Source organism: Onychostoma macrolepis, chromosome 23, assembly GCF_012432095.1.
Source record: "Onychostoma macrolepis isolate SWU-2019 chromosome 23, ASM1243209v1, whole genome shotgun sequence".
Lineage (NCBI taxonomy): Eukaryota > Metazoa > Chordata > Actinopteri > Cypriniformes > Cyprinidae > Onychostoma > Onychostoma macrolepis.
Window position 1 is genome coordinate 16,762,230 of NC_081177.1, and position 27,658 is coordinate 16,789,887.

At 37.6% G+C, this 27,658-nt stretch overlaps 1 protein-coding gene across 2 annotated transcripts in view; it reads right to left on the bottom strand.

Moving 5' to 3' along the window:
- eif4g3b (eukaryotic translation initiation factor 4 gamma, 3b) overlaps positions 1-27,658 on the bottom strand; it is a 58,464-nt gene that overhangs the window by 24,503 nt on the left and 6,303 nt on the right. For both annotated transcript variants that reach the window (XM_058762772.1, XM_058762771.1), the window contains exons 2-10: positions 27,475-27,562; positions 21,517-21,693; positions 14,527-14,619; positions 14,203-14,235; positions 6,850-6,870; positions 3,344-3,523; positions 3,033-3,147; positions 1,979-2,079; positions 1,740-1,865 (exon numbers count right to left, since the gene is read on the bottom strand). In XM_058762772.1, coding sequence (XP_058618755.1) covers positions 1,740-1,865; positions 1,979-2,079; positions 3,033-3,147; positions 3,344-3,523; positions 6,850-6,870; positions 14,203-14,235; positions 14,527-14,619; positions 21,517-21,693; positions 27,475-27,562 — 934 coding nt within the window. The remainder of the gene's footprint in view (positions 1-1,739; positions 1,866-1,978; positions 2,080-3,032; positions 3,148-3,343; positions 3,524-6,849; positions 6,871-14,202; positions 14,236-14,526; positions 14,620-21,516; positions 21,694-27,474; positions 27,563-27,658) is intronic.

Here is a 27,658-nt window from a genome sequence, read left to right on the forward strand (position 1 = left end):
CACATTATCCTTTACTGACATAGTGTTTGAGTAAAGAAAACGCTGTACTATTCAAACACCAATTATTTATTCACCCTTGCATTGCGAAAAAGCAGAGATCTCATCTTCTCCAGGCTGTGCGCGGCGCGTCAATCTGAACGGAGGCGGGGTGAAGTTACGAGGTCTCGCTGAGAGCTCGATGATCCAATGGTGTTACGAAGTTTTACTGACAAGTTATTTTAATGCTTATCATTGGTTTACTATTTTTAAAACTCTCTGATTTAAAATAATAAAAACAAATTATAAGCGACTCAAGTTTGGATAATTTTTCACAGCACCTGACTGGGCTAGGGTATGGCAACTGCCATACTCTGCCATACGCAAACGCCGCCCCTGCTCCCACACCTTGATGACTTGGGTCGCACGGATTTCTCTGCCTCCGCTATGTATCTTTCCTCTACCTCCGCTCATTTTTTTATTTTTATTTTTTTTTTATTTATGAGGCGCCAAACTCTGCTACCATCCGTGCGTGAGAGAGACCGAGTGTGTTCACTCCGCGCTCAACTAAAGTTTTTTTTTTTTTTAATAATCAAACGTCTCCGCGTCGCGCGACAACGAATCGATTATGAAATTCGTTGCCAACGCTTTTAGTAATCGATTTTTATCGATTTAATCGATTCGTTGTTGCAGCCCTACAGTCGACTGTTGGCAAGAATCGAAAATTCCAATTCGACTATGAAAATCCTTAGTCAGGGACACCCCTAAACATTTTAAAATGTATATTACTCCATAACTTCAGTCTTCAGTGTCACATGATCCTTCAGAAACCATTCTAATACGCTGATTTGGTGCTCAAGAGACATTTCTTATTACTATCAATGTTGAAAACAGTTGTGCTGCTTAATATTTTTTGTGGAAACCATGATTTTTTTGGTAATAATATAAATGTCTTTAATAAGTATTTTGATCAATTTAATGTGTCCTTACTGAATAAAAGTACTAATTTCTTAAAAAAATAAAATAAAAATAATAATATTTACTGATTTCAAACTTTTGAAGGATGTTTTTTAGATTTTAGACCTAAAAGACTGCATTTTTTTATTCCTGTTAAAATACATTTCATAAAATATTGTTATATCACTTTTGACATGGACGCCCTGCACCCCCTTGCAGTCCGTGGACCCTAGTTTGAAAACCCCTGTTTTAGATTAGGCACAGAGAGGACGAGGGATATTCTAGACTCTAGAGTGTGTAGATGAGTAGTCACTGTAAAGGGAACACACAGGGATCAGGATGAAACAAACAATCACGAGGCAGAACTACAACACGTATGACAGAATATGCAAGATTGAAACTTCTTACATTCTAAAAAATAAACATATATAGACTTGTACTTCCACAGGAAAAAAAGAGTTCTTCATTAAAAGTGCATAGCATAAAATTGGTGGCTTGTGGGTAAAAGATCAAACTCTTAAGTAAAGGTGCTGACCCACGGACATAAGCTGTGGCTTTAGATAAGAAGATAAACTCCTGATTATAAAGGAATGGAAACTTCAGTAGTGTGGCTACAAAGTCAGTCAGTGAGGTTGCTATGGTGTTCAGACTGGATTTTACTGTTCTCGATGGTCGCTTACTGGTTCAAGTCATAGGAGCTGATTCCCAAGGTGCAGAAATTAAAAAGGGAGCAATATCGAGCTAAATCTGTATGTGTGCATGTGGGTTTTGGTGTTTGATTTGATCTCTGTGATTGGCCGTCTTACCTGTGGAGGTGTAGGAGTGGAGGAGGGCCGTCCCACAGGTGGAGTTGGGTTCCGACTTCCGCTCACCCCCGATAATATCTCGTCTGTCACATCCTTGCCGCCCTGGTTGGGGTCTCGGATGCGGATCTTGGAGGACAATAAAGAGACAGAGAATTAAATAATTTTTACAAATTTACAAATTTCCTGAAGGCATTATGGATTTACATACAGCTATAAAGATACTCAATGATGACACTCACTGTTTTCTTTTCCCTCTTAGCAGGTGGAGGTTGTTGTGGTGTAGGCACTATAATGGATGGAGATGGTGTGTACATGGGTTGCCCAGGATAGTAGGTAGGTCCTGTTGCACACAAACCACACAAGACAAGTTCCATATTAACAATAATTCACACCAAAATAAATAATTTTGTTGATTATTTCTGATTAATCAATTGACAAAGCCTAATTTTAAATTTATATATGCTGAAAAACATCATTTCAACGCTCTTCCTGATGTTCAATATGTATGCAAATTAAAGGCCATACTACAAATATAAATGCATGAATGCAGGCTATGCTATGTGCAAAAAAAAGTTTAAAATATAAACAATTCATAAAAAAAAAACTTAGAACAATTGTATAAACTTGTATAAAAAAAACAAAAAACAAAAATGGTTTAGAATAAAATGCCTTTATAACGATAACTTTACAGTATATAAACGTATAAAACAAAACACTTTTAAATTGAATAATGACATTAATTAAAGGTTATAAAAATTAAAGGATCTAAATACAAATATAAATGCATGAATGTAAGCTATGCTACACAAAAAGTGTAAAATATAATAACTTTATCATTTTTTTTGTTTTTATAACAATTATATAACTTTACATAAAAAAATTATGAAACCTAAACATTTGTGAAATTCGATAATGAAATGTGTTGCCTATTATCACCATCAATTTTTACAAATCTTATTTTAAAACTATACTTTATATAGTTGTTGCAGTAAATCACAAATCAAGGAGATCACATAAAAGTAAACTGCTCACAATCATATGCCACATTTTTCGTAATTTTCTGAAAACATGTCAGCTAGTGAAATTGTAAAAACCTTTACAACCGAAAAAATTAACCAAAACAAATGAATATGACCAACCTTCACATCAGCATGATAAATCTAAAATACTGTTTTCATTCTAAAAATTTAGACTTGCTGTACAACATTAACACAGTAAACAGCAAATCAATGCAAGTCAGCCGACTAGATGATAAAGTCAACAGCAATCCACAGATGAGGGTGCTAAACTCACCATAAGGTGCAGGGAAGTCCCCTGGACTGGGTCCAGCATAGAAGGTACTGGGTCCAGTGGGCTGGACTGGGTACTGTTGAGGAGGCCCCACATATGGAGGAGCACTGTGACGGTACTGTAGAATTACAAATGACAAATGAGTGAAATATAATTGCAAACAATACATTAACCGGAAAAGACTCTGTAATCAAATTTGTACATAAACAACACAACAAACAAAGTCTAGCACATTAAAACATCCTGATGTAAACACACGCTCCAGATATAGTAAGTGTAATGTGATTCCTGTCTGCAGTCTTGTGCCATCTGACCTGAGGGATGTAGTACTGCGCTGTCTGTGGGGAAGGAAAGGGCATGGGGGCCATGGTCATCATGATGGGCTGATTAGGGGGGTAGACCGCTGCTGTGGGGGTCTGAGACGTGGGCCGAATGGGAGGGTTGTTGCTTGGAATGGTGGACCGCGCCGTTTGCATCTGAGTCCTCTGGAAAAACTGTGAGGACAGAGAACAGAGATCAGTTATGTGGCAAACCGATAAGTGTAACATTTCAGCCATGTTGTGTATCTAAGATGAAGTCCACTGACGAAGTAAACATATTTGTAAAACTATTTAACTAAAAGCATGCAAGAAAAAAGACAAACCACATCATCCTAAGTAACATGCACTTAAAACAATACAAAAGTATTAAGACTTCAGTTACAATGGTTTCACATTAGGGAGCTTTTTCTTTTCAACTCTGAAAAGAACTAGCAAACTAAAACAGCTTATTTGCTATACTGTGAAGAGCACTTCCTATTAATAAATCCCTCAAATAACACTGTTGACACAAGCTCTCACACTTGCGACTATGTACCAATGCCAAACAACAACAGTGAATCATTATTTTTGATCCAAACAAACTGACAACTGGTTTCCCACTATATCAGTGTATTAACAGTTGCGGAAATGTGTGAGTCATAAGGGCCACGTACACACTCCGGCTAAATACGGGTGTCACTCCTATTCTAGGTGCTTAATTATGTTTTATATACAAAGGTCACACTGTTACATTTTAGGAGTGACAACCACATTTAAGCAATTATCATTGTGTGTGTGTGTGTGTGTGTGTGTGTGTGTGTGTGTGTGTGTGTGGAAAAGAGAAGTCTTTTCAGAAAAGCTTGTTAGCTTTTTTTAGGTTTAGCTATTTTTGATTAAAAAACAATATATACTATTGTTCAAATGCCTGGGGTCAGTATGAAAGAAAAAAACAAAAGTATTCAGGAAATACACATTTAATTTAACAAAAGTGACAGTAAAGATTTCTATTTTAAAAAATATGCTGATCTTCTGAACCTCATGTTTGTCAAAGAACCATGAAAAATGTATGTATTAAGAAGCACAACTGTTTTCAACCCTGAAAACAACATATCTGCATATTAGAATGATTTCTAAAGGATCATGTGAGACTGAAAACTGGAGTAACTCAGCTTTACCATCACAGAAATAAACTACATTCTAAAATATATTCAAATAGAAAACCATTGTAATCGTTTCAGTCACGTTTCATTTCAAAAGCAGCCTTTGATGTGAATAAGAGAAGAAAATAAAACCTACCAACTCCAAACAGTTGTACATATTAACATCCCATTTAATAACAACCATCAGACCATAATATATTTACAGCCGTGAGCTAAATTGTTGAATTAATAAACGTAAACAAACAAGTATAGATCATATGAAGCTCGTTTCACTTGAGACTGATTGATCCAACAGAAACCTTTAATTAAAAAGATCCCAAACATTTGCCGTGTCTGAACCAGCATACCCTAAAGAGCAGTGAGTTACGGTGATGTGAAAAGGATTTTAATTATTAAGCGGATGGAAGAAGCTTGTCACAGGTAAACAGTCTTTCTTGAACTCTCTGATGCTGACAGTACACCAAAACACACAGTAATTGGAGACTGTGGGTGTGGCCAAAAGAGCAGAGTTCCCTTAAGGACAGTCAGCATGCTGCCCTTTGAACACAGACAGTGGCTGTACTATCTGCAGATGCATCATTACTCTAACTGCCACAGATGATCAGGAGCCAGCAGCTCTACCTACAGAGGCAGCATTGGGCACACTTCCAATTAAAATGCCGTACCAAATAAGTAGGCAACAAGACGGTGCCTTTTAAGATAACTTCTTTAGATGAAACAAGGGAAATGTAAAATACACATATATAATCTTTTCAACGAAAAATTAGTGATGCATCGCAATGACAATTCTTAATGAAACTAAACTAAAACTGAAAGTGACTTTTAAAACTTTTTTTAAAGTCCGAATGTAATAATTTGCCTCTTTGTCCACAATTTTGACTACTTTTGAACTAAATTTCCATCCCTGGCCTGAAACTACTTTGAACATAATAGTTCTGTGGTCCGTTTTATTCAGAGTTCTTGACAGTCTCAATGCCACATCATATTGAGTTAACATTACGAGCTTAGAGATTTTTTAATATCACTCTGCTAAGCAGCTTATTTTTTTTAAACATAAATTGTAAGGACAAAGTGGGACAGATCTGCTTCTGACCGTTCTATCATACACAGAGACAATGATGCTTTTAATGAAAAGACTAAAAGCTGTTTTAATCAAATGATACTGTCCAGTTTTAGACAACAATCAGCATATTAATGCAATACTCTTTCATCACATCATTAAATTTCATAATTTATTCTTTTAATGTTAAAATATGGTTAATGAAACTTTGGTTCTTGAGTCATGAGTTTATGGTTCACAAATAATACCTACTTAAACATACCAAAAAATGTCAACCTCAGGATCTACAGAGCCAGAGTCAAAAGTAAAACTACAGTAATGAATCTGGACTACAAAAATATTAAGCAGCACAATTATTTTTAATGTTGTATATTAGAATAATTTCTGAAGGATCTTGTGACACTGAAGATTAGAGTAATGGCAGCTGAAATTTCAGCTTTGACATTTTGAAATATATTTAATAAGAAAGCTTTTTTTGTTAAACTGCAATACTATTTCACAATATTAATGTATTTTAGATTAAATAAATGCAGCATTGGTGAGCATAAGAGACTTCCTTCAAAAAACATTTTAAAAAGTCTTACCATTCCTCAAACATTTGAATGATAGTATATGTTATATGTTGCAAATGAACCTTCTGGCAAAGCAAGCGCTTCAGCTCACCAGTGCTTTGCTCTTCCAGCACAAGCGGATCAATACTCAACTGGGTTATTTGGATTTTCACTTTTTTTTTGGTGCATAATGTCTTGCAGTGTTTCTTCTCATTGTACTCATCAACCATGTGTTTTAATTAAAACAATTTAATTGCATCTTTTTTGAATAGTATTTATTACCACTGATGCAATAAAAAACCCCATCATCAATAAACATGTCACTAATTTCACTGAAGACATTAACACTGTTAGAAATCCACGTCTAACAGCTGAAAAGCAGCATGAAAATCCTCCTGTAACAGTCACACAGAGTCTCAATGTCTGCAATTTAGCAGTCATGTCTCCTAGAGCATTACAACATTGCAGAGCAGTGAATCTACCCGTCGACAACCAGTTCCAACAGGAAGCAATCAATGCATATAGAAAGAAACCGGTCGACATGCAACCCTAACAAAATAAAAATACAGCAAGCACTTTAAAATCAATCAGACCAACATGAACAAACACAGAGGAGAGGTAAACGGAAATTCTGCTGTCTTTGGGGTGGGTAGCTGCAGTGCAGTTGACTGGGCTGAGAAGCAGGAAGATGATGTGGAAAGAGAAACAGAGGACTTCATGCCATGCAATTTCCTCAAGACTGCAAATTACCTGAATGGGTCTGAATCCTCCCTTGAATATTGAAGCAGGAAAGAGAGAGAAGCTAATGGGATAATGCACTAATTGGTATGGAGGGATAGAGAGAGACTAACACACACACTTAAGGAGAGATCTGCAGTACAGAGCATGCAAAGAGCCTTTCCTTCAGGGAAAGCCATTTACAAAACAAGAGGGCACTATACTCTGCTTTTTAGGTAGCCAAGTGACATCATCTTTATGTGGAAACGCACAAGAAATGGGACCTGAAATCCGCTAACCCTCACAGATGCTCACAATAAACTGATAAAACGACATAAAGATAAATAGGCTTGAACAGAAACAAGTTCCTGTGACAATATTTAAAGAGACAGAAGTTCAAAGCTCACTGTAAATGGGATGAATCACAGGATAATAATTCAGACAAGAAACAACAGACCCAGATGAAGACACATAGTGATAGTGTTAAATGCATATGGGCTTCAAGAAATGTCAATGCAGAATTAAATAAGACATGTAATTCTAAAAAAAATTAATTCAATAATTCATTGTTTATTTAAAGGTTAACTTTACTTACTTAAAGGGAAAATTCTGTTATAATGGAGTATAAAAGGAGATATTTCAAGCAGACAGTCTAAGCTGCTCTTTTTGATACAATTTTTTTTTTTTTTTCCAAGGCAAGATTTTTGGTCAGTGTTTCACATTTCAGTCTATTCCTCACACAAAGCTATACATGACTTGAATTACAGAGCAAAAGTAGTATTAACTACTTAAATTATGCTTTTTTGTTTTGTTTTTGGAGCTTGACAGCCTTTGGTCGTATCTAAATTGTATGGAAGAAAGTAGCGTGAACAACATACTGCAAAACTTTTCCTTAGGTGTTTCATGAAGAAAGCAAGCCTTTTAAAATTGGAATGACATGAATTTCCATTTTTGGATTAACTATCACTTTAAAGGTCCCATATTGTCAAAACTGAAATTTCCTGGCTTTTTTCATGATGACAGCGGTTTAGGGGCTATGTAACTACCATATAAGTTTCAAAACAGTCAATCCACAGTAAAGTGCACACAGCCTGCAGAAAGTAGCTGTGATTTTTCACGAGCCCCTGTGACTTCCGTAAAAATGTGACGTCTGAACTAACGTTACTCAGTCACCGCCTTCAGTCAAGTACTCCAGAGTGCAATCTGGACGACACGCGTCGCTCCGCCCACCCCCAATTCCATTGGTTTATATCACGGCAAATCGTATTGGTGTAGACCCGAGCATGCGCTTTCCTTTGTGTACGATATTGTATTTAATTTGGCCATATTACAGAAATATTATGTGCTAACTCTAGAATCATAGGCCTATCTTAATTATTATCTGTTTAGTAACCATGGTAATTTTAGTCAGATGAAGTCATTGTTTACAAATAAACTCTTGATGACGGCACCTCCGGGTTCTTCGGTCTGAATGGCGCTTCATTCATATTTCCTTGAGGATCGGCAGACCACGGATCAGCACTAAATTGGGATTTTATACACAAATGATGATAATTTACTGTAGGCTACTTTAGAGATGGACAAACACGAACATTGCTGAACAACAACAACACGGAAACATGTCGAAAAGGTTGACTTTAACGGACGAAACCAGATCGGCGGACCTGTAACGTTACTCAAAGGATGGTCGATCTGACAGGATTGTTACTATGAGATTGATCAAGTCTAACATTTATAGTAAAGACAAACTCACCGTGTCTATCTAGTCATGATGAAGATGTAAATACATTTCAATTTCAGCAGGCAACTATTTTTACAGCTACATAATTATTCCAGCCACAATTAATCACAACAATGTACAATTACAAATGATTATATATAAATCATCAGTTTGTTGTTCTACACACATGCACACAGACATTATTTCATACTCGACTCGTGAGATGCAAGAAATCTTCAGACGCGCCCATAACAACAAAAGACAATACTTTACTGAACCTTTTCTGATAAGAAGTGTGAGCTGCAAACGCGAGCATTTTTGACGATCGTTTCTGTACAGTTCGCTCGTTTAATGGCGTTTAACCACCGCTGTCGTCGGTTTTTTGTCTGGCAGTGGCAGCAGGTATGCGATCAAATTTTTATTTGAGGCTGCATTACATCGATTCTGGCACCCAACATCACAACAAGATGATATTTTAAGCTCCTTATGTAGCCGAATCTGCGCTGGTTTGAATGTTACGGTAAAAGAAAAGTCTGTATGTGTGAAAGGGCTTATTGTAAGACAGTGAGCAACTCCGTTTGTTTGTCCGAGGGAGCAACAGTAACTAAGGGGGGCGGGGCTTACCGATAGGTCAATTGTGACGTCGGCACGATATTACCCTACTTACCTGTGGTTGGCCTGGCCGTGTGTCACTCAGAAAACAACAGACCAATCAGAAGAGAGGCTCATGAATATTAATTAGACAGGCCAAAATCGACCTGTTCTTGGAAAAGCTCATGAGAGAAGAGCTGTAAAAATATATTGAGATGGTTTTAGGTACTTTTACCACAAATATATATTCTTAAGGACATCAAAACCTAAAATAAAACTCCAGAAATGTGTACAATATGGCACCTTTAAAACCATAGGTGGTACTTCAAGTAAATAATTTAGGGCATAGTGATTTATAATAATAAAAAAAAGAGAGCTGGGATTCCTTGTATTACACAGTGAATGTTCACTTGACACAGAAAAATAACCTTTAGCCTAAATTCTGACCTTAACAATGGTTAAATGGCCTTAAGATTCAGATGTCAATTAAAAAGTCATTACTGTGGAGTCAGGCAGAATTATACATCCCAGCGATCTACAAAGATCAATGAAATTACACAATTCTAAACTGCATATGTTGCTGAACAGTGTGTTCCTTCACGTGTGCGTTTCTGTCTGTGTGTCAAAACTGCTTAAAGAGCCAGACAGGGTGATCCCTGAATGTAGTAGATCATGTAGCTAGTCAAGCTTACAATGGACTACAACAGACAAGATCTACTATCTACACCAGGCTATTACTTCTCAACAAAATGATTTATTTTGTTTGAGCAACAGTTTAAGCTCACAATAGCAAACAGTCTAATAAACTAAACATTACAAGACTTAAGTGTGTTTCCATTTAATGTTTTAAAGATACAGTTCACCCTTTTTATTAATCCATGTCATTCTAAACTTCAATCATTTTCTTTCCTCTTTGATAGATTATCACATTTGTCTCGCTGTTTTTTCTGCCTCAGACAAAATGCTGTCCGAGTAAATGGATTGCAAGATACTGCCAAAAATCACTCTGTGGAATCAATATAAAATTGTCCAATTCAGCAAAAAGTCACAATGCATGACCACGATGGACCATTATTTTCATGATCAATTATTAGTGTCACTTATGAAACAACTATTTGGGAGTCATTAAAGAGAGTGCTCTCAAAAAGTTTTGTCATCATTTAATCACCTTTGTGTAATTTCAAACCAGTTTGAATTACTTCCTTCTACGAAACACAAAAGACATTTTGAGGTCTAAGGGTGTGCTTATACTTGTAGTTCCAATTCTCTTGGTTCATTTGGTCCAAACCAAAAAAGAAAATGATACATTGAGTCCTGGTTCACTTAAGGCCAAAGTATACTTCGGTTTTTACGTGTACCCAAGGGTCTGCATACAGTGCGCATGAAGCAAATTTCGTCACCACTAGGGGTGTAATGTTACACGTATTTGTATTGAACCGTTTGGTACGAGGCTTTCGGTTTGGTACACATTACAAACTGAACGATTCGTGTGACTAATCCTATTACATTTGGAAAATAAAAGAGCTTACAGTGTGTGAAATATAATGTTCTCAGTGCCACTATGCTCAACAAGGCAGCCCAAATAACGTAACAGGCAAGAAGAAGAGTGCTGAAGAGCGCTTGTGCGCTCGGCTGAGTCACGTAATTTCACCCAGGGGCGGCACTTCCGTATGGCAGAGTATGGCAGTCGCCATACCCTAGCCCAGTCAGGTGTGCAGTGGAAAAATATCCAAACTTCATATCTCCATAATATTTCATTATTGTCATTTTAAATAAGTGCTATTGGTCTTCCTTATGTCTGTTTGAGGGTTTTACAAATATTTAACAAATGAAAAGCAATTAAAAGAGCTTGTCAGTAAAACTTCGTAACGCAACTGGATCCTCAAACTATCAGCGAAACCTCCTAACTTCACCCCACCTCCTTTCAGATTGACGCGTCGCGCACAGCCTGAGGAGACAGATCTCCGCTTGTTCGCAGTGCAAGGGTAAATTGGGTAAGTAACTTATGCTTGAATAAGAACAGTGTTTTCTTTACTTAAACACTATGTCTGTAAAGGCAAAATTTTTGTTTGTTTGAAGAGTGGAGAAGAGTTACATTTGCCGTCTAGTTGTAGTCAATATACATTTGTACGTTTTAAATATCCTGTGTATATACCGCTTCATATCATGAGATTTAGGCCAAGCATATTAAACAACAAGAAAAACTAACATTATAACCTGTAAGTTGATGAAAGTGTAATGCAATGCACTCAGATACAGCTGTTCTAAAGACAGACAAAACTCAGATTTCTGTCATTCGCTGGTCAAAAACCTTGTTAACTCCATTTGAGCTTAATTTTCATATGTTAGGTGCAAGTGTCTGTTAAAACTACAATACCAACTCTGACGATGCATTGTTTAATTACTGAAAAAATAATTTTTTCCCCTATATTTCAGTGTTTCAGTGTGTCATTAATCCCCTCCCCCCGCGCCATACCCCGTCACAGATTTCACCTCGGCTCAGAATGCTTTTATGACACAAGATTAATGTAAACACAGCCCACTGTGAACAACCCTTGTAATTCGCTTCAACCTTTTCGAATTTTATGAATGATTATTTTAGGTTCAAGTGTGTGTAAGGATTTGGAAACAAGCAGAGCGCGGCCGCTTGTAAAGCATGCAGTGCCATCAGCTGTTCAAAATTAAGCTCAGAATCAACTCGAGAAAGAATCGTGATGCATTCAGAAAATCTCAGAGTCGATGCTGAATCATTTCTTGATTCGTGATGCATTGATTTATTTTCCCAGCCCTAGTATGCACAGGTTGCACATGTATATAACTCGGTTTTGCACTAATCAGTTGTTCAATAAGGTAGCAGCAATGTCCCGGGCCGCTGTTTCACAGTAGATAACAAATCTAAAGAGACGGAGGAACAGCAAAAAAAAAACAAAATAATAAGTTCGGTCATAAGTTCTCAGGGCTCTGGCCATTGGCCCCTATAAGTATTCGGCACCAAATAATTTTTTTAAACGTGTTTTTTTTTTTTTTAACACAGTCATACTGTCATGTCTTTATGTCTCATCTTTTCTTGTATTTATCAGCATTTTAATCCATCTAGATGGATTAAGGTAACAGAGCACAAAGCTTATTGTGATTATTTAATACACAGAGCCGTAGTTCGCTGACAAGCTAAGCAATATCACGTTCAAAATCGCAGATGAATTACATTCGATTTTGAGCGCGATATTGTGTAGCTTGTCAGCGAACTACAGCTCTGTGTATTAAATGCCACTCCATCTGAAAGCACATGAAGGAGATTAACTACTAAACACAGAACCGGCTTTACTGACTAGATGCGCATGATCATCGCATTCGATTATTTGCACAGCCCTAATTGGACGGCAAGTGAACTACAAATAATATGAAGTTCACGCATTAACCAAACACTAACCGCTGCTGTTCAGCAGAGATGAGGCCTGTTTTTTCTATTAAAACTTTGATGCGCATCGTCTCAGTTTATTACATCAAAATAACAAAAGATGCGATCGCAAAACAATGGCAAAAAGGCATTACATGCAAATTTATATAGTCACCACCAGTGGTGATCTCAGCAAAAACTGCACTCGCAAATTAATATTTTTGGTCGCAAATGCAACCGTTTTAAGCGTAGTCTGGAGCCCTGAGTTCTGGAGAAAAATAGAGCAGACGCTGGACAAAGATGGACCGCCTGCGTGCGCGTAAGTCAAATCGACTATACTTTGAAAGGCTACGCGTTCGGCTGTATGCATATGCTAGCGTACACGTAAAAGAAGTATACTTGAGCCTTTAGTGTTCACTGTGATTTTTAACACCAAATCTAACGATACAAAACAAAAGCATAAAGATAGTCATAACAGTCATAGGACAACTTTTATGACATATTTTGCAAACTTAGCAAACATCCAAAACAATGCTGTGTGCTGGGGTAAATGCACTTTTTGTACATACTATATAGTGGTATTTTTACACTTATTCACATGATCTGTGCTAACAGAGCAATCGCACCAGAGTTTATTTTAAACAAACCAAATCTTCCAAATGTAAACATGTTCTAAAATAACACTGGGCCCCATTGAAAAAAAATATGAGACAAAACATCTCCTATAGTAGCACAGATGAAATAAAGTCATACAGATGGGGTGAGTAAATGATGACCATTTTTATGTTGGGTGAACTGTCCCTTTAAATGTGTGCAGAGCGAATTCTGTCCCGTAGTGAGGGCCCACATCGCCAGGTACAAAAATTCACAATACCACAAAGCAGTGGTCCTCAACCAGGGGGCCCTGACAAAATCCCTGGGGAAATTGATTTTTTTAAGATTTTAAAAATTATTGTGATACGTTCCTTGAGGTAAATTTATAATGTTAATATAGTTTATAGCGAAAAAAAAAACATGCACGTAAAAGATTGTTTTCAACTCTCATTCTGGCCCTCTGTCTTAAATGATCCATTTTTAAGGAGCGGCTCTTTTAAGGTTTATTAATAAAACAGCTACTGGCTAATGTTACTGCATGAGAAAAAGTATCAGTATACCCTCACTATTGCATGTATACCCTCACCATTGCATGTTTTTTAAAATATTATCAATATTAAATCCTCATTTACAGACAGAGTGTTATGACATTTTGCATTTAGTGTTTGCGATGTAGCTGATTTCTCATGACATGAACCCTTAAAAATTACTTCAATTCAGGAACGAGAACTGGAAATGTTGTCATGGGCCCCAAAACTGTCCACTATAGCAGTGGTTCCCAAATTGTTTTTACTTCAAGGCCATAGGCTGATATGTACCCCTTTTACTGCTGTTGTAATAAAAACAGAAACGTACCTGGGGTACATATCAGCCTATGGCCTTGAAGTAAAAAAAAAAGTTGGGAACCACTGCCATAGTGGACAGTTTTGCGGCCCGTGACAACATTTCCAGCTCTCGGTCCTGAGTACATTGAAGTTGTAAACAATCTCTCCTAATGATCACAATGAACAGGATCAATGTTTTACGTTAGTCTAAGAAAGCTTATGAGATGTGAGAAAGGATGCCATGCATTTGTGTACATTACCTGGTGATGGGTAGGACGAGGCCCAGGGGCAAACTGATTGAAGACAAAGAGTGGCATGGCAGAGGGGGAGAATCAGAGAGAAAGAAAGAAGCGAGAGGTAAGAATGATTACCCACAAACACATAAACCACAAGCTGTGCATGGCATATGCAGCACACTTCCCGAGAGGAAGTAATGACGCAAGTTATATTATATGTACCATATACACAGCATCAACTAATGACCACAAACCACACCATAAACAACAGCATAGCGCTCAGCAGAAAGGAAGCATTTCTAACAGAAATCTGATTTGAAAAGATGACATGGAATCACAGGCACTCACCGTGCGGCTCTGAGGCTGTGCGTTCATTGGCTGGGTTGGCGGAGAGTAGACCAGAGGGGTCGTGCCGGCATTCTGCCCCGGAGTGTACGGAGACTGCAGAGTCACGGGGTCCAAGTGAGGTCGAGTAGAGACCGGCAGAGAAAGAGAAACAGCAGTTAGGACGGATGTGAGTTTTACCCTCTCTGATAAAATCCCTACAGCTGAGTGAGCGTGTGCTGCGTGAGTGTGGGTGACAGAGTGAGTGTGTCCACTCCCTGCCGCTGCAAACACTGCGGTCTGCTGACACTGACAAATCTGCCATCTCTCAACGCTGCCTTCAAGGCAGAGAAAGGGAGAGAGAAATAGAGGCGTAGTCCTGTGCAGACGTGAGTGGGTGCAAACGGAGTGTTTGTGTGCCACTGGGTTTGGGATATATTGAACTATACAGGATGACAGAACAGTTGCTTTCATTCAAAGCAACTTACAGTGCATTTATTTTGGCGTCAGTCTACCTTGCTCAAGGGGAAGAATGGTGATGGCTTGTGGGTTGCCCAGCGTGGGACTTAAAACCTTTCAGTTTTCCTTAGAGGATTTAAAAAATGATTGGGCAAAAACAATATACATAGGGTTTTTTTATATAGTGGTCAACCACTACGAGTTTTTTAATGGCTGATGCAGATGCAAATATTTATTTCTTTATTTTTTGGAGATTTATATTTGGCATTTTTGCCTTTTATTATGATAGGACAGTATATAGACAATAAGTGTAGTGGGGTTGGGATCTGGAAAGGTCTGTGAGCTTGGACTTGAACTTGAACTCAGTACACCTGAAGCGCAATGGCGCTACATGCCGGCACAACGCCCACGAGGCTACTGGCGCCGACTGCAAATATTTATTTAGCAAATGTTACTCCAGCAAATAATATTTAAAAAGTAAAAAACTCATATTTTACACAATGTTTCTTAAAAATTTGAAAACACAACATCAAAACTATGTCTGGCCATGGGAGTACAGTTTTCGGCTAATGCTATATTGGTTTATGTAATAATGTGACACTGAAGATTGGAGAAATGGCTGCTGAAAAAAAAATTTGTAATAATATTTCAGAATATTTTTGGTCAAATAAATGAAGCCTTGGAGAGTGTGCTTCATTCAAAAACATAAAAAAATTCCAATCCCAAACTTTTGAACAGTAGTGTAGTGTAATTTATGTTTTTATTCAACATTTAATAAATACATACAAAATAATAAATGTGTCACTGGGTTTCAAGCTGTTTTTGCATGCAGCCAGAACAATTTTGATTGTATTTAATGATTCATTGATTGTATCATAAGATTTAATGCTTAGCGTCTTTGAGTGTTGGATGCTTGTTCTCTAGAATCAGTGTCATCCACTTGAAAAAAAACCTCATCTGTGTTCATTTTTCGATACCCAATAGTTACAAAACCTGTTACCAGTAATCAGACCTCAAACCACTAGACAACAGCTGATATATCCATTAGGGCTGTGCAATTAATCAAAATACAGTTTCGATTTCCACACCCCATTCTACCCCCTTTCCAGCGGTGCGCTTTCGCTCCTTTATAAAATCCCAATTTCACATGCAAATCAGTAAAATCATGTAACATGACTTTTGCAAAATGGGACGTGCTTGATGTATTAAAACTGATTAAATTTATTCATGTTTTTAAAGGGGTGCTATTATGCTTTTTCACTTTTTGAATTTTAGTCAGTGAGTAGTGTGTATTTTTGTGCATAAAAAGATCTGCAAAGTTACAAATCTCTAAGTCGACTCCAAAGGGAGACATTTCATTTTTTTTTAAATCTCTTTTCAAGAACTACAACGAACGGCTCGTTTGGACTACAAAGTTGTTTTCCTGTATTTGTGACATTACAAATCCCGCCAAAGGAAATTCGAAATTCACTGCAATTCATGTTATAATGTTAGAATTAAAGAACAATAAACATAATACATATTACCATTGCACTTATCTGTACATAGTAAATGCAGTTATTTTTAAGCTGTTGTTGACATCCTATCTAAAATGTGATTTAGCCAAAAAAACAAAACAACAATAACGTTACGACTTATATGTCTTGCAATATTCGTGCGTGCAAAGGTTCTGCGCGATCCTCTTGTTCAGTATTCTCGAGTTCTGAATTGATGTAGCAATATTGACGAACTTGCTGCTTTGGCAAGGGGCGGGGCAGTACTGAAATGCCGTCTAAGCTGTTCGCCAATCACAATGCACTGGGACAGCTAACCAATCACAACACATTTCGTTTTTCGGAAGGCGGGCCTTCATCAAACCCGGAACTAATCGAGCCGTTTGTGCCAGGTTGGGGAGAAAGGTATTGTAATAATGTAAATTATGTAAAAAATAATGCGATTTTCGAACCACCAAGCATGAGAGCATGTTCTAGAACACCCCCAAAACAAAATCAAGACTTTGTAAAAGAGCATAATAGGACCCCTTTAAAAGCGCAAAAGATTATTTTCCCTGTTTCTCGTGAGGATTTCTGTGCATGCGCTCAGAGAAGGAACAGAACATAGACATGTAAAGTCATCTTTGAGCTCAAGGTGCGTGCCTAAACGGTCAAATACACACAAAAATGTGTCAAAGTGCCGTGCTTAGGGATCATTCTCGTAAAACCTCTTTGTTTTGTAATGTATTATATGTAATAAATGTAATATTTATTACATAAATGTATGTGATAAATGAGTGTAAACAGCTGAGAATGAAAGTACGTGTGTAAATTGGATCCGTGCAGCTCTTAAAGTGACAGCGGGCTACATTCCTTCCGTCGACTGTGTGCTTAATATTAATCAAACAACAAAAGACAAAGACAAAATCAGTCACTGCTCTTGGCTGAAGGACTTTTTTTTAGCTTTCATAAGAAACAAAGGAAGTTTAATTGTTATAGTGAAAACTATGCTGTTTTGTTTTTACATTAGATCATTCAATTTCTGTAGTAAGCTGTTAACAGAATACTTTAGATTTGCTTTAAAAAAAATATTAAAACACAGTCTGTTTCATATGCTAAAATGAAAAAGAAAACATTATTATTCCTTTAAAAATAAAGTTTTATAAACATTTATTAGTAGTAGTATTGTTGTTACATTGAGTCTTAAGACTGCACAATAGGCTAACGTATTTCTGTCACAGTTTCTTCACATTAAAGCAAACTTTTATTTTGACGGGTTGCCGTGAAGAACTTGCTGCTGCTGTGTATGTGATATGATGGTAGTTTTCTCAAATAAAACAGTAAAATGCTAATAAAGTGACTTTCAGAGCAGCTGGATATTTGTGTGTTCATATCATCATGTAGTGAGACGGCAGAGCCTGTAAACACTGCGAGCATGGACCGCGCTTTAGTATGTGTGTAGTAAACAAAACAATGTGTCTGTGCCATCTGCCATTCATTCACTGCGGAAAACAAATGCTTCCGCAGATTTGCAGTACTATAGCATTTCACCTGAGCATTACAAATCACGCATATTGCTTTGTTCTTGTCAAATAAGAAGGTGACATCTAATGGAGAAGACTAATGATAATAAGATTCACGTTAATCTGATCGTGTGTTAAATGTTTGCTGAAATAAATACCGGAAAAGATCGTTTTGCAGCTTTTGAGAATCGATATTGAAAAAATCCTTTACTTTTTCATTACTTTTAGTTTAATTATTTTCAATAATTTTGAGGACTTTTTTTGTTTTGTTTTTTTAACCTACTGATATTGGTTACCCTATAGTATTCTGCCTTGGTATTGAGAATTGTGACATTTCACTGGTCTCAAAATGTAGATGTCATAGCAAACTTATTTACAGAAAATATATATTTGATATCTCTATCTTTAAATAAATCATTCATATAAAGTTTTGGTCATATGACCCACTCATAACGTGTTAAATAGTCATGATTACAATATTGACAAAAATAATCGTGATTATAATTTTTGTCATAATCGAACAGCCCAAATCTCCATCCACCTCTGACATCCACAAACCTCAGCGATTCTTCCTCTGCATTCACATGCTCAGGTTTTGATAGAGGAAAGGGTAGATGCGTAATTAAGGTTTAGCCTCTGGAGCACTCTTAGCCTATTAATAGGCAGTCGCACTGGCAGTGCGGTGCAGGCGTGGAGTGGGAATGTGAGTGCTGGTCTCAGACAGATAACAAGCTTGAGAACAGCTGAGTCACCCTGACAGACTTTCTATTCCTGTGGCAGAGTCAGATGGGTACAGTGTACATGTGCGCGAGTGGCTGTGTGTGAATTTGCGTGACAAAGCGTGAGTTCGGCGGACCTCTACACACCCACGGACACTAGTAATGAGCATACTTACACAATGACACACACAAAATCTTCCCTGCAGGCTAATTATGATAGAGAACATCCGGCATACCTAGATATGCCAGGTCTCAATCAAATATTAACAATACAGACCATTACAAAGCACACCACAGCAGAGAGAGGAGTCTAGCGAACTGGTATGACTATATGTCAAGCATCTTCTTAGTTTGCCAGCTTTATTTAATCATCACAGGAAGTCGCACTGCTTTCTGTTTTGACAGCCAGCACAGCAGGTTCCCAAAGATTATGCAAACTCACAATCCTATCTGCTCAGGTCTCAAACTGATTTTCGCTGAGTGCAAAAAAGCGATCAAATCTGTCTTAACTAAAGCGAACACACTAGGCTTTACACCCGGTCTAAGAAATCAGTGTTATTACAGATCAGATATGATTCACCACAGAAATCAATTACTTAATATCATGTGTGTCATAGGAAATCTTTGACATCTGCATCCAGTTATGTGAAATACCTTCCATCTGACCTCTAAAGACCTGTGTGTAATGTATCTGTGAGAAACAAGACAACCAAACAGTGATGTGCATGTGCTGATTAATTGTGGCAGGCATTAATTAGGGCTGGGAAATATAGCTAAAAATGTCATTTTTTTCCCTCAGTATTCTGAGGTTTTTGACAATATTCATTCTATATCACAGTAGTTATGTATTTGCTTTAAAGAGATTAAATAGTATTTTTTTCAATCAAAGGAACCATCTTTCTTTTTTTCTTTTTTTAAATTAAATTAGATCTAATTTGAAATTAAAATGTTTTTCAGACTGTTGAAACACTAAATGAACAAGAAAAAAAAAAGTTGAACTATTCATATGCTCCAATATACAGACACATTTTAATTCATATGAAAGTAATTGCTTAATCAGAGCTCAGAGTCATTCAGTGACTCAGAAACTGAGTTTAAACTGAATCACAGAAATGAATCAAACTTACCAGATCATTTTTGCAAATAATGTTTAAAATTAGATGAAAATCAACACAAACACAAGTAGTCCAGACTAAAAATTCAAGTTCATCTAAAAATAAAAATTCTGTCATTGATAGTTTTATAATAGGAGCAAATTCTTTTAGGCTTTTATTCACATATAAACACTGATCAATGCAAATACATAAAGCACATCAAGTGTGGAAGATACTAAACTGCATTAAATCTGTTCATCATATAAAGCATGAAGTGTCAAAGTTTTGCTGGAATGGACTTTCATTGGAAGTACAGAAATTAGGGATGCACCGAAATGAAAATTCTTGGCCGAAACCGAAAACCGAAAAAGAGGAAACCAAGGCCGAAAACCAAAACACCGAAAGAAATTATGCCAATTATTAGTACCATTGCATTTATGGCCATGACTGTGTACTAACTTTACTAAAATCAAGGCATTGCAATTGCATAAATTAATATTAAAGTTTCAAAGAATAAATCAATTACAAATTATGCAAATATTTATTTAGCACATTGCAACAATGCACAGTATAAAATAAAATTCAAACTAAAATGTTTAACTTGACCCCACTCATGTGTACATTAAATAATAATGTACAGGCCTACTGGCCTGCTGAAAGATTATAAAATTAAATGTTCTCTCATAAAAACAAAGTGCATTTAGGTCAAGTGCATTTTAAATTTTTCTCTGTAGGAATACTACAAGAAAGTGCATTCAGAACAAGTGCAACTGCTTAAAGATACAGTAATATTTTCTCTGTAGGCCTTCAACATAATAGTGTATCAAAACAAAGACTGCCATATCCCATATGTTAACTTTTGTGTATTTTATGCCCTTTGCCTTGACACCATCACTGGGAAACTTCCTTGCCTTTTCAAAACGTCCGCCACAGACGGAGTGGGCGTGCTCGGGCGTTTTCCATTTCTGTGCCGCGTTCCTCTCATATTCAGTGTAGCGATCGGAATGTTTTGCATGCGATAGTCATGTGCATCTCGTCAGTAAAGCCGGTTCCGTGATTAGCGCTAAATCGCCATCACCTGTTTTCAAATGGAGCGGCATTTAATACACAGAGCCGTAGTTCACTGACAAACTCGCGGTCGGCGCTCAGAATCGCAGATGAATCGTCTGCGATATTGAGCGTGATATTGCGTAGCTTGTCAGTGAACTACGGCTCTGTGTATTAAATGCCGCTCCATTTGAAAACATCCGTCCACACCGCAGACATGTTGCTTCAGACAAGCACGTGCAGGTCGCGGTTTCTGTTTGCGTCATCACAACATTTCGGCTGTATTGTTTCGGTGATAAAGGTCTTTCGGCCGAAAACCGAAAATGCACTTTTGGGACATTTTCGGCCGAAAATGTTAGGTGGCCGAATATTCGGTGCATCCCTAACAGAAATCTCTCGGGTTTGATTAAAAACTGTATTTGTGTTTCGAAGATGAATGAAAGTCTTATGGGTTGTCATGAGGGTGAGTAAATGATGACAAAATTTTGATTTTTGAGTGAACTATGCTTTTGAAAACTTAATTGTCAAGTTAAAATTGCAGTAAGATCTCTGCAGTGGTCAGAATGTTGCTTACTTGTATTTATATTGTAATAGTATTACAAATATTTAACATATTGCCCAGCCCTACCAGGCATACAAACACATATAAGACACACTCAGACAGACAGAAAGACTCAGGCAGTTATGCGGGTGGACTCACCCCTCCTCCTGCCTCCCAGCCTTTAGGGTGACCATACAGATGCGCAGTGGATACTGTTGAAACTGATACCTGAGAGAGTCCAGGGGAGGAAGCGTGACCTGGCGGTGTGGCCGCTAGGCTAGGGAGTCCCTTGTTGATTTCATGTGCTGTATATGGGGGGCCAGGGGGTCTCTGTACCTGAGAAAACAAAGGGAAAACTGTGTCAACAGTGAAGAGTCAGACAAAATAACCATTACTGTTTTTTAAGTCAACATGAAACAACATTCGCAAACCCTCTTTACTTTTGTAACAGGAGATGTTGAATATTGTTTTATTTGGTAACGACATTGGGAACTGGTTGAACTGTATATACCAGAATGGGCCAAGAAGCTAGTATATGGCGCTTTTCCACTGCATGGTACGGTTCGGTACGGTTCACTTTTGGGAGGTTTTCCACTGGGTACAGTGCCTGGTACCTGGTACTTTTTTCTGTACCACCTCGGCTGAGGTTCCAAGCGAACCGTTCCGTTACCAAAACGTGACGTGTAAACTCTGCTGATCACTGATTGGCTGGAGAAAATCGTCACTGCCTGCGTCATTGAACTTGGGCATGAAACACAACAGACCCGCTACATTTAAATCAGCAGCCAGCGAAGGATTGAACGCGACTGTTTTGAATGAGCGCATCTTTTTTTAAGATGTTTCGTTGTCTGTTGAAGAAGTATAGACGTTCCTCTCCAGTGAGAGCTTGATGGAGCGACGCAGAATTAAAACGTTTTTCAGGAGTCACGGCAGTAGAGGCGGCACAACTATAACGACATGTAAATAATCCTGCCCACTCTAAAGCGGTACTAAACTGCAGTGGAAACGCAAACCGAGCCGTGCCGAGCAGAGTCATGCCACGCAGTGGAAAAGCGCCAATAGAGAACTAGTTCTCCTACGTTGGAGGACGCTTTGTGACCAGGAAGTGGAGTATGAAGGTCAAAGTTCATCCTCAAGAATATCACGACATCTCCTAACTAGGGGAAATACCGGTATATATTATGTTTCAAACGGTAAGATATCATAATTTTGCTCAATTCGGTATTTCATACGCTGCTGTTGCGAAGTGCACCTGTAGGTGGCAGTGCTTCCCAAATTGCTGCGCAACCGGTAAATGTGACAACAGAACAACGCGATCGATCAAACACATGAAACTCTATCAAAGCACCCGAAATTAATAAATAAAGAGAACAGTAGACGTGAAATATGGCATTACTTTGCATTCAAAACAGATGACAAAGGTGAACGAACTGAACTTACTGCACCTGTATGCAAGCGTTGCTATAAATCATGTGTTGCCACAGGAGGCAACACATCAAACTTTTTAAGCATTTGTCGCTTGCTCATCCTGATCTTTTCAGAGAATTGAGAGATCGACAGGTGAGTGCATCATTCATAAATTCAGACCTAATTTGAACTTTTATTAACAACTGATAAGCGCACATACAGATGTGATCCAGTAAGCGCAAATGAACCAGTGAAGTTTTGGTCACGTAATATGTGCACCTGCATTTCATACAATCGAAAATTAATTGGATTTGAACTAAGCAAGAGTTTTGCTATATTAATTTTATTATCAATAATATGAAGGGAATGTTTCTCCCGCGCTGCCGACCGCTAATATGAAGCAGCCGAGAGAGCGAGCGAGTGAGATTTATATTTAATGCTTTTTATTTGGCTATCTGAGGCTGAAATCTGAAAACAATCTGAGAGAGAGAGAAATAATAACGTGATTTTGAATATTACTTTGACTGTTAGAATAACACTTTACAATAAAGCAACATTTGTTGCATTAATTGCGTTACTTCAGTTGTATTTCTTCCTTCAAACTCAGTCAAAATGTAACCTATATTCCCGGTAAGTTTTTGTTACATTTTGAGACATTTTGTTTGCACTATGCGTTTGAACTGAAAAGATAAGAAGATTTGAATATATTTTCATTTTATTATTTCAGTTATATATATTTTTTTCCTCCAACATCAAAATGTAACCTATGCTCCCTGTAGGTTTTTTCTTACAGTTTGATACAAAGGTATCTTGCTGCTGTTGTAACTTTTGTACATTAACATGTACCACAATTCACTTATTTTGATTTTAAAGGGATAGTTCACCCAAAAATGAAAATTCTGTCATTAATTGAACCACTGATGTCACATAGACTATTTTTATGATGCCCTTACTACCTTTCTGGGCCTTGAATGTGGTAGGTCTATGCCGGATCAGAAAGCTCTCAGATTTCATCAAAATATCTTCATTTGTGTTCCGATGATGAATGTAGGTCTTATGCCTGGCTCACACTACAGGAGTTTTAAAATCCTAACCAATTATGAAATCTGGTTGCAGCACACACATAAGGAGAATCTTTGCAGATTATCTTCCATCAAATCTTAAACATGCACACACTACAAAATTTGAAATTCGTGGCGCATCACACACTACAAGATATTATTACGATTATCATGCCAGAGGGAGTGCCTCACGTGATCTCACGCAGCAGCTCATCTGTTATCTAGCATGCTAGCAGCTTTCACTCACCGGGTGTGTTCAAAACTGAGGTGATTTCACCCTAGCGCTTCTCTTTCTCCTTATCGGTTGTGATACGTGTTCGATACATTATACAGACAATCGTGTTACTACAAAACTTCAAGAAGCAGTTTCCTCCGTCTCCACTATTCAATGGAGCCGTACAGCAGCTGTTTTGCGGTCTTGCATTGGCTGTTATAAGTGCTGACGTAATCATATAGCCGTCATCATCCCGATTTAAATCCTTAATATCAAACATGTTTGATATGATCGGGGCGGCCCCGATTTGTCTGCTAGAAGATCGGGAGGTGCAAAGTTCTATCGGTGAACGCCTCACATTACCAGATAATCCGCGCCGAACATCGGGACCGATTGAGGTGCTCGACAAGATTTTCCCTCCGATTCTCGGGAGGGGGAAATCGGGGCTAAATCTGGCAAAAAATCCTGTAGTGTGAGCCAGGCATTACGGGTTTGGAACGACATGAAGGTAAATTAATGACAGAATTTTCATTTTTGGGTGAACTATCCCTTTAAGAGTAGCTACACCACCATCCAAAAGTTTGGGGTCGGTAATATTTTTTTTGTTTGATTGTTTTTGAAAAAAAAAGTCTCTTTATACTCACCAAAGGTTGCATTTATTTGATAAAAAATACAGTAAAAATAGTAAAGTTGAAAAATGTATATAATTCAAAATAACTGTTTTCTAACATGTTTTAAAATGTAATTTATTCCTATGAGAGCAAAGCTGAATTTTCACCAGCCATTACTCCAGTCTTCAGTGCCACAGGATCTTTCAAAACATTATAAATGTCATTAAAGGGTTAGGTAAAATACTGGCTAATTTTCATTTTTGGGTGAACTAACCTTTTAACATAATAAATGTCTATATTAACACTTTGTCAATTAAATCTGTCCTTGCTAAATAAAAGTATTGATTTAAAAAAATCTTACAGATCCCAAACTTTTCAACAGTATTGTATATTCCTGTAACAGCTATATGACTATTAGTTAACATTATTTTCCCCGTCCACAGCCTTGATACTGTATCATCAAGGAAGTCATCAGGCAGCTTCACCTTGCTTCAGATTATATTACATTTTGATGAAAGACAAAAACTGATGAATCATGCTCAGTAATACCAGAAACATGTATTAAGGAAGTAAATCCCTTCAAATGCGTTAAACTGAAACGCCATAGTTTGAGGCAGCTTTCCTCATAGTCAAATTAACTGTGAACAAAGCCTAAACAGTGTTAAACAACAGAAAGTAGGCTTTATTTCTGTGTACTCTATACAACTATACTACAGGTCCAGTTGTTTCTATTACAACAAGCAAGCTCTGTTTACATGTAGATAGCAATCAGCCACCACACGAAACTCTCCTGTGAATACTCATTACAGCAGTGGCAACAGTGGTTACGGTCTGTTATCGTCGCATACACAGGCATATGAGAGAGTGCAGTGTCATTGTCGGTTCTCCCTGGATTTTCAAAGTTGCTGCTGTAATTATAAATCGTAAATGCGGGCCAGAAACTGATAATGAGATTAAGTTGGTGGTTGCACGGCGAGAGACTGTAGCCCGAGCTACTCCATAACTCATTAAAGAAAACAAGAAACCAGCAGTCCTGTCGTCTTCCTCACAGATCAAAGGCTTCAAACAGAAAGCGGCCAGTTTTTACCTACTGTGAGGGCTAAAGAACAGCCATCTGCGAGCCAGACATGTTCATCTGGAAGCTTGCAGAAAAATAAACATCTCCACCTCTGTCATACGGCGTATGTATTCAATGACAATCAGTCAGTCTGAACTAAACACCTGAAATTTCACATGACTGGCTTGCTGGCTTTTCCAGGCAACATCAGCAGGTGGAGAATGACCCACTTATTTGCAGAGATTACGCAGCTTACCCAGCAGCCTGGGCTTTTCCAGGGTGGGGTGCTGCTGTGCTGAGAAGGGGTGGGTGAGATCACACACACAGCCCTATGGCTCCCAGAACAAGGGGCTTTCTGACCCAACACAGGAAGCAGGAACAGGAGAAAGACCAGCTCAGCAGAAAAAAAAAAGCACCCCACCCGTCCACTTCCCTCACTATGGTACTGTTCAAACATCATCAGTCCTGCTCGCCCAACCTCACGTCAGTCCAGCCAGCTGTCAGAAATCAATTTTCTTATCAATGGGTAATATTTGCCTTCTGGGGCAACAATATAAAACACCTAGCATGCCCTCTATTTGTGTCAAATATTCTAAAGTCATTCTACACTAGATTGGCCTAGAACAGAATATTAAGAAATAGTTACATAACCAAGGAAAATTTCAGATAACTGCAATTTGGCCAATTTTTGTAACCACACTGTATCCATGACTGACATTTTGTGGTATTTTTTTCAATAAATCTGGTAGATAATACATCGTGCGACAGGTTGATTTAACCTTCATTTTTCAGCATGTGAAACACATGGACATCTAGTTATTATTATTTATATATTTTTTTTTTATTATGAGTGTTCTCAAAATTTATTAAAATATTTAATTATGATTGACGTAATGCTTTTCCCCACTTCCTGTGGCGGAATATACCATTAAAATATTAGGGATCAGCAAAGAAAAAAAATGTGTGCATGTAAACGAAGATGCATCACCTTGTAAAAGCCACATATAGAGACTTTCTGGATTATTCATTGGATTCCTTTTTTAGTAACATTTCTGGAAGTTGATGTATAATTTATGTGATGATTGTCGATCATCATTTTCAAAATGAGTAGAAACATTTACTACACTGTAAAAAGTGATAAGTTGACTTAAAAAAATTGAGGAAACCCGTTGCCTTAAAATTAAGTACATAATTAAAAAAAGTTAAGTGAACTTGACAATTCAATTAACTTATTTTTTTAATTATCATTTACTTAAAAATTAAGGCAACGGGTTTCCTCAATTATTTTAAGTTAAGTCAACTTATCACTTTTTACAGTGTAGCATCTCTGAACTCTACTCTGCATGTTACATTTTGACAGTAAAACCAAAAAGAAAAAAAAAAGAAAACTGAAAGAGAAATGAATAACGCATTCCATTTTTGGAGCTTTCCTGAATCATTACTTGGATACAGCGGCAAACAGCTTCCACCAGTACACATGGTGGTCCTCATGTTGATGACTCAAATCCACTGTGGTTAGGAGTTAAATATTTCAATATTACATTTGCGGGGACAGAGGAGTGGTCTAATCCCAAGTTAGAGTCAAAGCAACCATATGTACAAGAACAGCTTTATTTCTGTAACATACTTTAAAGAACCAATTATATTCTTTAAAATGGTTGCAGCAAAAGGGGCAGGCTCAGATCATCTAAGGTAAAGCTGCCTGATAACAGGTTTGTGTCTAGATGTGAAAGTCAGCAAAGAAGGTAAATGAAGCATTCAACTCACACTATAGACAGCAGTGACGGACTGCGTGGATAAGAGTCGCTCTTCCAGGTGCCCTCTTGGGATCCTAGAGGGGATATTAAGGAAAACTCTGGGGCAGAAAGTACTTAAGGCCAAACACAGCAAAAAGGTGGGAAAACACACATGATGCATGAAGGAAACTGTTCAAGTGCAGTGATATCAGAAA